This window comes from Triticum aestivum, chromosome 3D, assembly GCF_018294505.1.
Source record: "Triticum aestivum cultivar Chinese Spring chromosome 3D, IWGSC CS RefSeq v2.1, whole genome shotgun sequence".
Lineage (NCBI taxonomy): Eukaryota > Viridiplantae > Streptophyta > Magnoliopsida > Poales > Poaceae > Triticum > Triticum aestivum.
The window spans coordinates 84725543-84740216 of NC_057802.1; the positions used below are offsets into that span (position 1 = coordinate 84725543).

The 14674-nt window shown below is 47.9% G+C and overlaps 1 protein-coding gene across 1 annotated transcript; it reads left to right on the top strand.

The window, feature by feature from the left end:
• The first annotated feature begins 438 nt into the window (after positions 1–438).
• On the top strand, positions 439–3117 carry LOC123077585 (uncharacterized). Its single transcript, XM_044499879.1, has 3 exons — positions 439–533; positions 1262–2303; positions 2434–3117. Exons 1-3 carry the CDS (start codon positions 439–441, stop codon positions 3055–3057), a joined length of 1761 nt encoding a protein of 586 aa, XP_044355814.1. The 3' UTR covers positions 3058–3117.
• Positions 3118–14674: the final 11557 nt, after the last annotated feature.

Consider the following 14674-nt stretch of genomic DNA (forward strand, 5'->3'; position numbering starts at 1 on the left):
AGCAAGTCCTGCAACAGAGACAAAGTGCAAACCCAAAAGAAACAGCAAAACATGGCTGGCGAGCGACCGTGCAGGCTTCCGCCGAACATCAAGAACAACATCATCTCGCAGTCCTGATGAGTAGTGCCCACGGCTGGAGTGTGCGGCACCTGGGGTAAAACAGCTGACAGGCAGAAAAATGGCTGGGGAAAGCTGCTAAGAGTCAGCAAACAGAGTTTGGCATCACCATGCCATGCAGGCATTACATCGAGCACCTAGTGGGCAGCGCCCATGGCTGGGGTCTGTAGAGACTAGCGGAGGCACCAACAGCTTCCTCTTCTTCAAGAAAAGCGCAAGGTCGGCACCCTGCGGGCAAGGCTGCTCCACCACGGCCACGCTTGGCCGCACGGGACCTGACGGAGAGGTCGCCGCCGTCGTCTGACTCCACCCCCCGCAGCCATGGGCTCTCCCCCCGCTACCGAGAGCATTGCAGCAGACTCAAAACTGCAGCCATCTCCAGTTGACGCGCAGGGCAGGCACAGCGGAGGGCGTGGGTTTGTGCGTGGAGGCGGCCCCACACCACACGGTGGTCGCGTCGGCACCGCGCCTCGGCCGCTGGCAGGGGGGAGGAAGAAGAGGGGGAAAACGTTCCGCTTCCCCCGAATGAAAGCGTATTCCGCGAACCAACCAACAGAAAACTAGTCGTTCGAAAGCAGCGCGCCCTCCGCCGCGCGGCCTCGACTTGGGCTCCCTTCTCTTCTCTCCGGCGAGCCACGCCAGCTGGCCGATTCGAGAATCAGCTGAGCGGTTACAATCTCTCGAGTCCCCCCTCTCTCTCAGCAGCGCGCCACCATTCGCAACAGCCAACACCGCCGATTCCCCCGGCCGCCCGTCCCGCCGTCGCCATGGACAGGCCACCGGTGAGCCGTCCCTCCTTCCCCGCCGGCAACCGCTACGCCGCCGTGGATGGATATGGCGGGGGCTACGGCCACCGCCTCGCTTCTTCACGGGGCCAGCCCGGAGCTCCCTACGGTGTCGCCGCACCCGCACAGGTTCGTCCCCTCGCCTCGCCGCACGGGCTCGGCCCGCCGTCCCGGCCTCTCGTCGCGGGAGACTTCAGCGGCAAAGGCGATGGTCTACTGGGCCCCGGTCCCGGCCCCGTCCTCTACCGCCCCGGCAACGCCAGCAGCCGCCCCTTCCTCCCCCTCAACGACTACGCCAGCGACCCAAGCAGCGGCAACTCCAGCAGCCGCCCCTTCCTCCCCCTCAACAACTACGCCAGCGACCCAAGCAGCGGCAACTCCAGCAGCGGCTCCTTCCTCCACCTCAACAACTACACTGGGAACTCAGGCACGGCAGCCAGCACGCCCTTCCCCCCCGTCGAGCATACCGGAGCCTTCGACGGTTCGGGAGTGGTCACCATTGACCTCGAGAATTCTGTGCAAGTCTTCAACACCATCAAGCGCAAGGTGCAGAAGAGGAGCGGCCACCTCTACATCGGCCTTGACCTCGAGTACTGCGCAAGCTCCGCCACTGACCTGGACCATCGCCCGTTCTGCCCCAACGACTGGTATGAGTACCTGAAGAAGTATGTCAACGAAGGTGCGCTTGTCCAAATTGGTCCTGCTCTAGCGTTCGAGGGTCCGGTACCATCTCCTGTGGAGGCATACCAGGTGAATGTGCATATTGATGTCCAATCCGGTGGATATCACCCATCTGCAGTCGATTTCCTGGAGAGCCAGGGGCACAAGTTGGCAGAGTATAGGGACAGGGGCGTGATGCCAGAGTGGCTATTTGCAGATGTGCTTAGCCACTTGCCCTTCGGTGATGATTCTGTAACCTGGATCACCTTTCATGGAGACAGGGATGTGGGGTTCCTTCTCAGGTTGCTTATTGCCGGAGGCAGAGGAACATTGCCCTCAGACAAGCTCACATTTCTACATGTGTTTCGTGACAAATTTCCATTGTTCTACGATGTCAAGGTGCTTGCTCAGCTAGTGCAGCCAAGGTTTGCTGGCAAGCTAACCAAGTTGACAAAGTTGCTTGGTGTACAGAGGCAAGGAGAGGAACACTTTGCAGGGTCCGACGCTCTGCTGACACTTGGCTACTTCAACAAGATTGTGGAGATCTCGGCCAAGACTAACATAGTGTCCAGAATGGGTTTGCTATCTGGTCTGGAGGAGCTAGAGCTTTCCATGACTTGCGGGAAATCAGTGAACGATTCTGGCATCAATGTCTTAAAGGTTACGGCGCATAACTACGATGAGGAGGCAGCACGGATCTCTGACCTTGTGGGGAACAATTTTCAGTTCGTCGCAATGCAGGTAGATTCCTGTCTTTCTTAGTTACAAATAAAATTGTTCTGACTCATGAATTCATGCATGCTTGTTGTTTTACTTGTGTTTACATGCTTGTTGATTAGTCACAGCTGACTAATCTAAACTTCTGCACTAGGTACTCTTACCAGCGTCTCAAGACATCCTAGGTACCTCTGCTGGAGCTCAGTCCAGCTATGAGAGAGTGAAGAAAGTGCTGGATAGTGTTGACAGGTTTGATCTGCTCATAGCGTTCATGAACGCTGAAGGGGTCTTGGGGCATGGGCGGGTGTGGCAATTCAGCTTCAATCTGAGGCTGGATGGTGCTGATCAAGATGCATACGTGTGTCCCCGTCGGCTGGCTTGCGTTTTAGCTTCTTCTGGAGTGACCCACCGCCCCAATACGGTCTGGGTCACAGTACATGGGGCGTATGGCATTGCCTGCCTTCTCAAGGCTTTTCTTTCCCCAGTTGACCTTCCTCACGCCTACAGAGATTTTATCATCAGCCGTGCTGCTTGTTTTCCATGCCTTTATGACATTGGCTTGCTTGCCAATTCAGCACGAGACTTGGCGCTTCTGCCTACAGGATGTAACGGTGGACTGGGCCACATATCCAGTGCGCTTGGTGTCCTCGAGGATCCCTGTGAGGTGGTAACTCTCCTACGAACCTTCAATGCATTCCAAGCAAGACCAGATTTCCAGAGCTTTGTGCCCGGTGGGCTCATGGAGCGATGCTGCCCTGCATGCCTGAACATGCAGTGACTGACCTTATGCTTACGCCTACAATACCCCTGGTGTTGCAGTTCTGGTGCCCATGCTGTAACCCTCCTCTGAATGTTAGTTGAGCTGGTGTTGTGACTGTAAAAATCGTTGCTGATTCTGCTAGGAAAATTTGCTACTGCATTTGAGATGCTCATGCTGATAATGCTGCTCGGAATGTTGCAACAATGTAAATCTTCGCTTGCTCTGCTGTAACTCTGCTCCGGGTGTTTGCCAATTGTGGTGATGCTCTTTGAACATAATACAATTTGAGGTGGCAGTCCATTTCTGTAACTCTACTGCTAATGTTAGCTGTTTGAGATGATGATGGAACTAAGCCTTTGCTGATGATGCTGTAACCCTGCTCGGAAAGTCTGCTAGTTCAGCTGAGTCCATTTCTGTAACTCTACTGCTAATGTTAGCTGTTTGAGATGATGATGGAAGTAAGCCTCTGCTGATGATGCTGTAACCCTGCTTGGAAAGTCTGCTAGTTCAGCTGTGTAAATCGTTGTTCATTCTGCTGTAACTCTGCTAGGAATGTTTGCTAGTTGCGCTGATGACGTAACTGTGTAAATCTGTAATTCTGATCGGAACGTTTGCTAGTTGAACTTGAGATGATGATGCAACTACGTAAATCTTTGCTGATGCTGCTTTAACTCTGCTCCGTGTGTTTGCCAGTTGTGCTGATTCTGTAACCTTTGAACATAGTTTTTTTTAGAGAAAAGTACTATGGTCCCTCCGTATGTTTTTAGTCTCTCAAATTTACCAAAAGTCTGCATATGGCCCATCAAGTTTTTTTGGTCTGACATTTAATCCCTCATGTCTCAAAACCGAATAATTTTCGTCCAAAACCAGAAACCAAACTGTATTGAGCTGACCTGTCCCGGTTTCGACTCGAACAGCTCGAGTTGACTGCAACCTCATCTAATCTTTCTCTTTCTCCATGGGATACATTTTGTCGAACACGTCCTGTGCCTTCGGCTTCCACACCGAGATCAAATCCGGCCACCACGGGCGTCGTCGCTCGCCGTCGACGAGCAGCAAGGCGCCCACAGGCGAGGCAGTTGTGGCTGGTGGTGACCGTGCAGACGGCGCACAGGAGCAGAGAAATGTTCTAACTCCTGAGCGTGGCCACAACGAGTCGAGGGCGTTGACCTCACGGGTTGCTACAGCACGACCGGTGTGGTCGCCCTCTTTGTCCAGGATGGGGGCCAGCGCGGGGTGGTGGAGTGGCGACCAGCGGCGAGGCAAGCCTCGGTGGGGTGAGTGCAAGAGGGAGCTGCAAGAGGTGGGGTGGCAACCGGACTCTAGCTCGGTCAGCCGCACAAGAGTTGTTCGACGAAATGTTTCTGCTGCAACTCCAACTCACGGAGAGCAAGACAGAGAGAGGATGAGGTGGCAGTCAATTTGACACGTCAGCCCAATACCCTTTAGTTTCTGGTTTCGACGAAAATTACCCAGTTTTGAGACATGAGGGACTAACTATCGCCTAAAATTTCTTAAGTAGCCACTTGTCATATGTAGACTTTTCATAAACTTGAGGGACTAGAAATACATTTCTCTTTTTTAACACAGTACAATCAAAGTCAGTTGCATGCATGAGTATACACTCACTCGTATGAACACACACCATATCCCTATGAGCACCTCCGAGAAACTGAATCAACATAGCATCTTGATATTGACCAAGTCACCACAATCACCTCGTAGTCGACGGGAACGTCTTCTCTCACTGAACGAACATCACCGAATAAATTCAGAAAAATGGAAACAACCAAGACTTGACCCTATTTGGTCGACAATACCACTGTCCTCCTAACCATCTAACCACACATGCAACGGACTACCACAGGTAGTAAATAACACATTTTAAATAACTTCTTGTGTAGTTCTGTTCCTCAACAAAACAAAAACTTACTGTGTTCGTGAATTGCATGGATGAAACAGCCACCGCCTTTTTCCTCAAAAAAACACCAAATACAATGTACATAGTGTATGATGCTTGGTGCGAAGCAAATGATCAGTCGGATGATTTAAATAATTTCCTCGTCAAAATAAGGACCCGAAGAACGGGGAACATTCCCAAGGGAGGGTGTCCCGGCGAACCCATCGTTCTGTTCGACCGAATTTAAATGTTTGCTAGGGGGAAACCCACCAAACGGACCATCCCTCGGGAGCTCCTATTCGGCGCTTTAGGCACCAGGGAAGCTCCTGGTGCCCACGCGCCGATGTTAGTGGGCCGGCCCATGTACTCGGCCGCATTCGAGAAAAAAAAATCAAAAAATCACAAAAAACAAAAAAATCATGAAAGTTCACGGTTTTTAAAAACACATGAATTTGAAAAAATAACATTGATTTTTAAAAAATCATCAAATTTGAAAAAGATTATCATATTTGAAAACGTTCATCAATTTTTTTAAAAGATCATTGATTTGAAAAAAGTTTATCAATTTTAAAAACTCATCAAATTTGGAAAAGGTAATTGTTTTTGAAAAAAATCATCAAATTTGGAAAAAGTTCACTGACGATTTTGAAAAATAGTTGATCGAACTTGAAAAAAGTGCATCAAAATTGAAAAAGTTTATCGATTTCAAGAAAAAAAACCATGAATTTGAAAAAAGATCAGTGATTTTGCGAAAAAAGGGTCACGAATTTGAAAAAGTCCGTGCATTGAAGAAAACAAGAAAGGAAAAGGGATAAGATAAGATAATAGAAAAAGAACAAGAAAAAAATTGAAAAGGAAACGTGAATTCACAACGAACTGAAGAAATAATAAAGCGGAGAAAAAAGTTACTAGTCACCAGCGTGATGATGGCGTAGTGGTCACTACGGTTCTGTCTTTGATAGGTCTCGAGTTTGATCCCATCGGCCTCACCTATTTTGAAGCTTAGCAGGAAAGAAAAAAAATGCTAATGGACCATGGTTCAGCCACCTTCACACTCGTGGCTCACATCCTCCTTTTTGCTTTCTATTCTTGCTCAATTTCGCTGTGAATCGAGATTTCATTTTTCTTTCCCTTTTCCTTCTCTTTCTTGTTTGCTTTTTGATTTTTCCTTTCTTTCCTGTTTCTTCTCTTTCTCTTTTTCTTTCTCAAAAATGCACAAACTTTTAAAATTGAATGAACTTTTTCTTCAAACCGATGAACTATTTTTTCGAATTTGATGATTCTTTTTAAAATTCAATGAATTATTTTCAAATTCTATGGACTAGTTTGAAATTCTATGAACTTTTTAAAATTTGGTGAACTTTTTTACAATCTCGATAAACTTCTTTTTAAATCTTCTTTTTAAATCGATGAACTTTTTTTAAAATTCGATGAACTTTTTTCAATTTTGATGAACCTTTTTCGAATTGATGAAGTTTTTTTTTAATTTTGATGATTTTTTTTCTTAATAGATGAACTTTTTCTAAATCGACGAACTTTTTTCAAAATATGTGAACTATTTTTTCAAATTTCCTAAACTTTTTTTATTCAAAATCGATGAATGTTTTTTAAATTGGTGAACTTTTTGTTCAAAATCTGTGAACTTTTTTCAAAATCAATGTGCTTTTTTTCCAGATTTTGAACTTTTTTCGAAATTTGATGAATCCTAAATTTTGCGAACTTTTTCAAATTCGTAAGTTTTCTCAAATTCACAATTTTTTAGGAACCTGTTCAATTTTATGAACTTTCTTCAAATTCACGTTGTGCATTCACTTTTTTTATTTTATCATAAAATAGTACGCGTAATAGGTTGGGTTTGTAATAAGGATTATTTTTCCTCAAAATAAACGGCCAAGGGAGTTCGGTCTTGTGGCTGCGCTAGAATGTTTAGGTACAAGCGGTCAGAGATCGAAGCCTGACTCTACTGTGGCCGGCCCGCGACGCTGCCATGCGAGCGCCAGTATCGCTAGCGGGCGCCTTAACGCCGAACAGGAGCTCCCGACCTTGTTGATATTAATGGAAAAATGTGCGTAAGTTTTCCATGATGGCTAAAAATAGTGTAAAAAGCAAGTTTGTGCTTTTGAAAAGTGTAAGGGCATTTCCCGTCTTAAGTGTTTTGGTGTTGATAACAATGTAGTTTACGGACTAACCGTGTGTTTAAGCTACACATGCATACATTATGTGGCACACGATGGTTGGGTACCCCTCTGGACGGAAAAGATCGAAGACGGCATTTCCGACGCTTTTGTTTCCTTGTCCGTAGGAAATCCGTACTATTAAAAGGGGGTCCTTTCAGAAGGTACTGGGTGAATCAAAACACATACACACTCATGCACCCACATACAACCTTTCGTTCGAGGAGAGAGCCTCAAGTTCTACCAAGTGTTGTTTTCCCACGTTGGCGGTTGAGTAAATTGCTGAAAGCCACCACATTTGTGGCGCGGATACTCTAAAACCACCACTTTTGCCAAAAATTTCAAAAAACCACCATTTCCACGGCAAGTGAATAACACATTGCACTAAACAAGCTGTGAACCGTGACTAACAGCAAACCTGACAAGTTGGGCCCACTTACGGGTCGAGGGGCGTGGATGCGCACAGACGGACACTAACGGCGTTTGCAAATAGGTTCGGGCCCATGCACACACCGACCAACAGCCACTGGTTCCGCCCCCACAGTAGATCTCGCCATGGCCGCCGCCGGAGCTCTCTGCTCCTCGCCGCCGTGGAAGCCTTCCCTCCTGCAGGCCGCCTCCGAGTTGGGGGCGCCGCTGTCGGAGATGCGAGCGGAGCCGAAGGATCCCAGCGGCGCCGATGAGCCTGACCCCAGGGACGATTCATGCAGCCTCACCCTCTCCCGCCCAGATGCGCCGGCGCCGTTCCACCACCGACGACGCTCCACAGGGGGAGAGGTAGGGAGCTCCGATGGAGGACGCGCGCACGAGCTCCCTTGCAGTTGTCCATGGTGTCGTCGTCGGGCTTGGTTCGTGGCCGACGCCAGCCGGAGCTCGCCGTCGAGCACGTGTGCGGGTACGGGAATTCGGCTCCGACCAAATCAACGGCGACGGCCATGGGCGGGAGCTCGGCTCCGGCCAAATCGACGACCACGGCCAAGGGCGGGAGCTCGGCTCCGACCAAATCGACGACCACGACCACGGGCAGGAGCTCGGCTCCGACCGAATCGACGGCTACGGCCATGGGCGGGAGCTTGGCTCTGACCGAATCGACGGCTACGGCCATGGGCGGGAGCTTGGCTCCTACCAAATCAATGGCTACGACCTAGGACGCCGCCGCCCCGCACCCTGTGCTGCGACTGGCCCTCTTCCCGCCCCGAGACGCGGCGCCGTCGCCGTCCCTTGCGCCACCGGCAGTGTTGTTCCTCCTCCGGTCGCCGCTGCACAACAGGTGGGCCACAGACCACGCCCTCCTCCGGCTAACGTCCGTCTCCTCGCCCCCATTTGCAAATGCCACGTGGCCCCGGCAGGTGGGCGTGACTGGTTAGTTTTGCTGTTAGAGGCAGGTCAATTTCGAATCAGTGCAATCTGTTATTCACTTGCCGCGGAAGTGGTGGTTTTTTGAAACTTCTGGCAAAAGTGATGGTTTTAGAGTATCCGTGCCACAAATGTGGTGGCTTTCAACAATTTACTCTTGGCGGTTCTACCGCTAGTAGGTGTGGTTGTAACGGCCCGGCTGGTGCTTCCGGAGCAATCACCGCCCGAGGGGTGATTCCCTCGAGACCCCAGGTGGTAGTGGTGCGGTTGTACCCCTGTTCATAGCCACCCCTAGGTTCACTACCGAGCGGTAGTTTCGGCCAATGTACCGCTCCAACCACCGGAACCGGGTGACTCTGTTCTGGCGGCTTGGCAGTGGTTGGTGGTAGTTACCAGGTTGTCCCGGCTGCTCCCGGGACTTAGCAACTGTCTTAGCCGAACAACTGCGGTTGTATCGGTCCTTGTACTGGACCTTGTACCGCGCACAGATGACTTCGTTCTGGTACTAGGGCAGTACTTGGTGGTACCGATTCGGTTGTCCTCGCAAAGGTTTACTCAGCAGTATTGCTGGTGGTGACGACGATTGTATTTCCCTGTGCACCGCAGTTGGCAAAACCACAAGGAGCGGTTGTACTTGAGGGGGCCTATATACGAGGTGGTTCTTCCAACTCTCCACTAACCTCTTGCCTCTCTCTTTCTTTCTCTCTCCTCCATTATTGCCCTAAGAGATTTCTTGCCTGATCTTGTTTCTAGCCAACCAAACTTGTTGATTTGCTAGGGACTGAGGGAGGAGACCTAGATCTACACTTCCACCAAAGGAAATTTGATTCCCCATACTTTCACTTATGGATCTTGTTACTCTTGAATTGTTTGGGCAATCTAGACGAAAGAGGTCACCTCGAAGCCATACTCCACTGTGGTGAAACTTCATGGTGGTGTTGGGAGCCTCCAATTAAGTTGCGGAGAGAGCCCAACCTTGTATGTAAAGGTTCGGTAGCCCCCTTCAAGGGCACTGCTGCTAGAATCAAGGCATCTTGCAACAACGGCGCCTCAGCAACACACAGGAGGACCACGTCATCGAGGTCCTTCGCCAAATAGATGAGGTAGGCCGCGAGTGCGGCCGCCTCTTCGAGCGAGTCGACAAGCTTCGGGTGGTAGCCCGCCGCCAAGTGGTAGACATGCACCGCGAGATTGACGAACTCGGGCCTAGATTACAGGAGCTCCACCGTGCCGTCATCGAAGTGGAGATCGAGGCGGCGTACAAGATCTCCAAAGCGACAGCGCGCACCGAAGAAACCATACGCGAGGCAGAATGAGCCGCCGAAGAGGCCATCATTGCATGTGTCGAAGAGACCATCCGCGAGGCAGAACGAGCCGCTGAAGAGACCGTCATTGCGGCCGACATCAAGCTTTCCATGGCCATGTCCTATGAAGACATTATCTTCCAGACAAGGGCCGAATGTAGGGCTATGAACGAAGCGTTGATGGCCGACGAGGAGGACAACGACATCGATTGGAATGACGATGATAACGACTCGGACGGCGGCGACGACGAGGAATAAGTTCGAGTAGTTCTGTTAGGGTTTTAGAAATGTGCAAGATAATTATGTATGCACGTATGCATATCTTATAATGATATTAAGTATTAACCTCATGTTTTATGAAGTTGTCCACAGAATCCTCTCATGTCCAATCTAGTTTCAATCTAAATCCTGACAAGCACTACCATTTCATCTAGTTCAGGCATTTGGCTTGCGACGTGCCAACTTCCGGGTAAACAATAAAGAACGTTAATAAGCATCCCATATCAGCAAGGAGCAGCTTCCTTACCCGCACATCATCTGAAAAAACCCTGAAAGTTAAGCGTGCTAAGATTGGAGTAGTGTTATACCTCGAGATTGATTTAAATGGTGGCCCTGTCATATCGTATAAAATAATTTCGAAGACCTTATTTTTATCAGTTTTGATAATTATTATTGTTCTTCTAAGACATTATTATTATTTTTAGTAATGCCACCAAACTTGGCGGTCCCTTTGCTGTCGAGGCACACTATTTGAAGTGAAGTTTATAACTTTTAACGCAATATATTTTTATGTGATCATATTTTCTTGATCGTGTTCTCATAATTCACTACAATGAGTACGTACGGAAAAATGATCAATGGATTTCAATGCAAGAATTTGAACCCTAAACCCTGAAAGTTTGATTCTAATATGTTATAAACTCTGTCATGGCAGAAATTATAAGGCACTGCCTTCTGAACACCAACACACCATTTTTTTAATAATTTTTCTAACCCACTGACCATTTATTGTGACACCAAAGATTTCCAGTAACACTACAAATCGTCTCAGGAAATGGGTGTACGTGGTGATGCCCAAAAAGCATTGCTGAAAATAAGGCCGGAAATGTTGCCAAAGTTTGCTACGGTGCTGCCCCTTGCGGGAAACACCTCGAGACGGTGGATCGTCACATAAGTTGATTTTAGGCTACGTTTCTTGTTTCGTCGCCATGACTTTTATCACTGAATGGATGAAATTTTGTAGCGATATATTCATGCAATGGATACGACAGCACCTAAGGTGTCATTTGCCCTCTCAATTCACTATTCCACACCGTCTGTGCGCCACCGATGGCCGTCTTCTTCTGCAATGATGTTGCCGCATCACCTCTGTGCCTCATGCCGCTCCGCTGGCCGGCGCTCGATAGGGGAGAGGGAGGGAGGGGCTCCGACTGAAATCACCTGGAGAGAATGAGGAGGTGGAGAGAGACCGGGGGTGGGGGCTGGAGAAAGACCAGGGAGTGGTGGAGGAGTGGGCGTCATTCGCTCGGCACCTCCCCATAGCGAACATGTGCGTGTTGCCGACATGGCAGGTCAACGTGCTTACGGGCGCCAAGGTTCGTGATTCCGATCCAACGGCGGTCAGGCAGTTGGCTTGGGATGTCAAAAATATCTGACGTTCCCCAATTAGCTTTTTCTGAAAAACATAACTATTTCTATCCAATATATATAGGATTGCACCAGATTAATAATAACTATTGATACTCACGTATATATGCCAAAAAAAGAGGTGTTCAGGGGTCATTCTCCGGATCATGTTGTTCCGGTTACATAATCACAGGAAGCAACCTTTTCACAACATATTCCTCATCGTGGTGCTGAAGGAGATGCTCCTTCAACCGCCTCCTACTCTCGTCGTACTCCGCCGATATTCTCTTGTAGTGGAGGAGGGGGTCATCATCGTTGGCTCCGAGTCCGTATAGAAACGCGTTGTAACCGTAGGGCCATCCCGTCGGCCGCCACTCCCGCACCAGCTCCAGGAATCGGCGGAACGCGTCTCCGGTGGCGGCGGCGAGCGGGGGATCCCCGTCCTCCACCGGCCTCCACTCCGCCAGCACCCTCAGGTCGTACAGTTGGGTGAAAAAGACGTTACACCTCCGCAGGAACGCCTCGCGCCGGGGCGGGAGGCCGCCGTCAAGGTGCCTGAGAAGGTACGCCACGTCGGCGGCGCCGTCCCGCGTGGCGCAGACGCAGTCGGGCATGGTGGCGCGGGTGTAGCTCCAGAGGGCCTCGCAGAAGCGGCGGGGGCTGGCCTCGCCGCGCCCCTCCCCGAGGTGGAACCGCCACACGCGGCCGGCCGGAGGCAGGTCGCCGTCGAAGCTGAGGAGGGCCAGGCCCAGCTGCACGGACCGCACGCCGTCCACGGCGGCGCGGACGGCCTCGTAGCTGTCGTCCAGGGTGCGTGTGGGCGACGGACCCGGCGGCAGCTCGATGGACGTGGCCACCGCCGCGACCCTGAAGCCCCGGGCGAGGCCGCGGATGCGGGCCAGCTCCGCCGCCTCGTTCTGGGCCCATACGTCGACCACCCGCACGGTCCTGCCACCGCCGGATGATTCACCATGGGCCATGATTGACGTACGTGCTTAGTTTCTTGTTTCCTGACCGAAGAAGCTCCGGCTATTGTTGTGGGAAGGCGAATTGGATCGATGCCCTCGGGCCTCGGGACGAGATGAGAATATATAACGGTACGACCCACCGATGCAAACTCGGAATCCCTTGGAAAACGGGTTACAAAACAACTAAAAGTAAGTAAGAAAAGATGGAAAACAATTATCAGAAATTAACGCAAGACAGAAGCAAAAACAGATTTGCTAATTATCATCTAGATAAAAATTAGTTAGGTCTCAACTTAATTTTTAACCACGAGATCCAACATCAAGATATGTGTTTTTTATTTTACGGTGTCGTCCTACTATACTTAATCACGTCCCGTCTGTCTTTTCGCGGGCGCGCGGCCTGATTATCCGGGCGACCATATGTCTCGCTTACAGCGAGATGTAGGGCAGTTTAACCGGCAAGGGCGACATGGTCCGACCCAGGCGATCGTGAGGCCACAACCCCTTTTTCTGTTTTCTTTTTAACTTTTATGTTTTCATTTTTTGCTTTGTTTCTTAGTTTTGTTTATATTTCCAAAAATTAAAAATATATATATTAAAAAATAAGTTTACCCAAACATTCAAAACAAGCATTTGAAATTGTTAAATGTGTATAAAAACAATTCCACATATATGAAAAATGTATAAAAAAAGTGTATTAAAAGTTAATCATGTATTTTTAAAATGTTAATCAAGCTTTTGAAAAAGAAATCAAATATTTTCAAAATGTTAATAGAGAATTCAAAAACTGTTTAATGTGTATATGAAAAACCTTTGCATACAAATGAAAAAGATATACAAAAAATGTGTATGAAAAAATAACGCTCATGTATTTACAAATTAATAAATGGCTATAAAAGTGTTCCTAGTGAGTATGAAAAATGTACAACAAGATTAGATAAAAGTAGACAACGAAAAAATATTTAGAAAAAGTAGATTATGTACTTAAAAATGTTAAACAAGTATATAAAATGTTCCTGGCATATAGGAAATATAAACATTGTGTGCGAAAACATGTTTATGGCCATAAAAAAGTTCACTGTGTATTAAAAAATGTTGGCAATGTATTAAAAAAATGTTAATATTGAGTTCAAATAATGGTAAACAAGAATTAAAATATTGTATTTGAAATATATATAATTATAAAAAGTTAATTATGAAAAATCGTATAATTATAAAAAGTTCATTATGTGTTTAAAAATGCTAAACATGTATAATTTAATTTCTAATGCATACGAAAGATGAAAGTTCACCGTGTATTCGAAAAATGTTGACCATTTATTAAAAAAAGTTCATAACTTTTATTTAAGAAAAAATGTTTCACATGATACTAAAACTATACATTGTGTTTTGAAAAACATAGACATGTGTTAAGAAAAATGTAACGGATGAAACACCAACAAAGAAACAAACATAAGTGAAAAACAATTGAAGTCGGAAAAGAAACAATTGAATCCAGTAAAAGAAAAAATCCCGAAGAAATTGGATGCAAAAGAATGGAAACTGTGAAACCCAAAAAAGAAACAAATAAAAATAAAGGAAACCAAAAATAAGAAAAGAAAACAAAGTGAACCATAGAAAAAGTAAGAAAGGAAAAGGTAGTGAAACCATGAAAAAACAAATGAACCGAAGAAATCATAGAAAAGATGAAAAGGTAAAATCCAGTATAAATCGAGAAAATAAATGAAGAGAACCGGTGAAAAATGCAAAAATACAAAGACAGAGAAAACCGTGAAGAAACAAAGAAAAGCGAAAGAAAAAAGGAAAAAAGAAAAAAGAAAGAAAACTTGCAGCAGCAAACACATTAAAACACGAGCGAGCGAGCTGGAACGATCGCTAGAAATGGGCTAGCCCATTAATATGTTGAAAAAAGCTTCAGGCGAGACTTACTTACGACTCGCGTCCAGCGAGATATAGTCGCAACGTTGTGTCTAGAGTATTGTGCGCCCCGTACAATCGAATAGTAGTAGCAGGTCATCGCAGTTGCACGTTGACGTGCTCCCGGTGAATGCTCGGGCGGCCACTAGGGTTTCCTCGCGCCGCCACCCCCATCCCTCCCCCTATCTCCCTTGCTGCCACGCGAGGAGGTCGTCGTGCAAGACCGCGTGGCCGCCGGTGACGGTGGCGGCGGGGATCTTGCCGCTCCGTGAAAGTGCGTTAAGTCGACTAGAGGGAGGGTGAATAGGCGATTTTTACAAATTCGTCACCGAGGAATTTCAGGGTGAGGAAATTCTAAGTCACGAACGACTAGCAGCGGAATAAGTACTC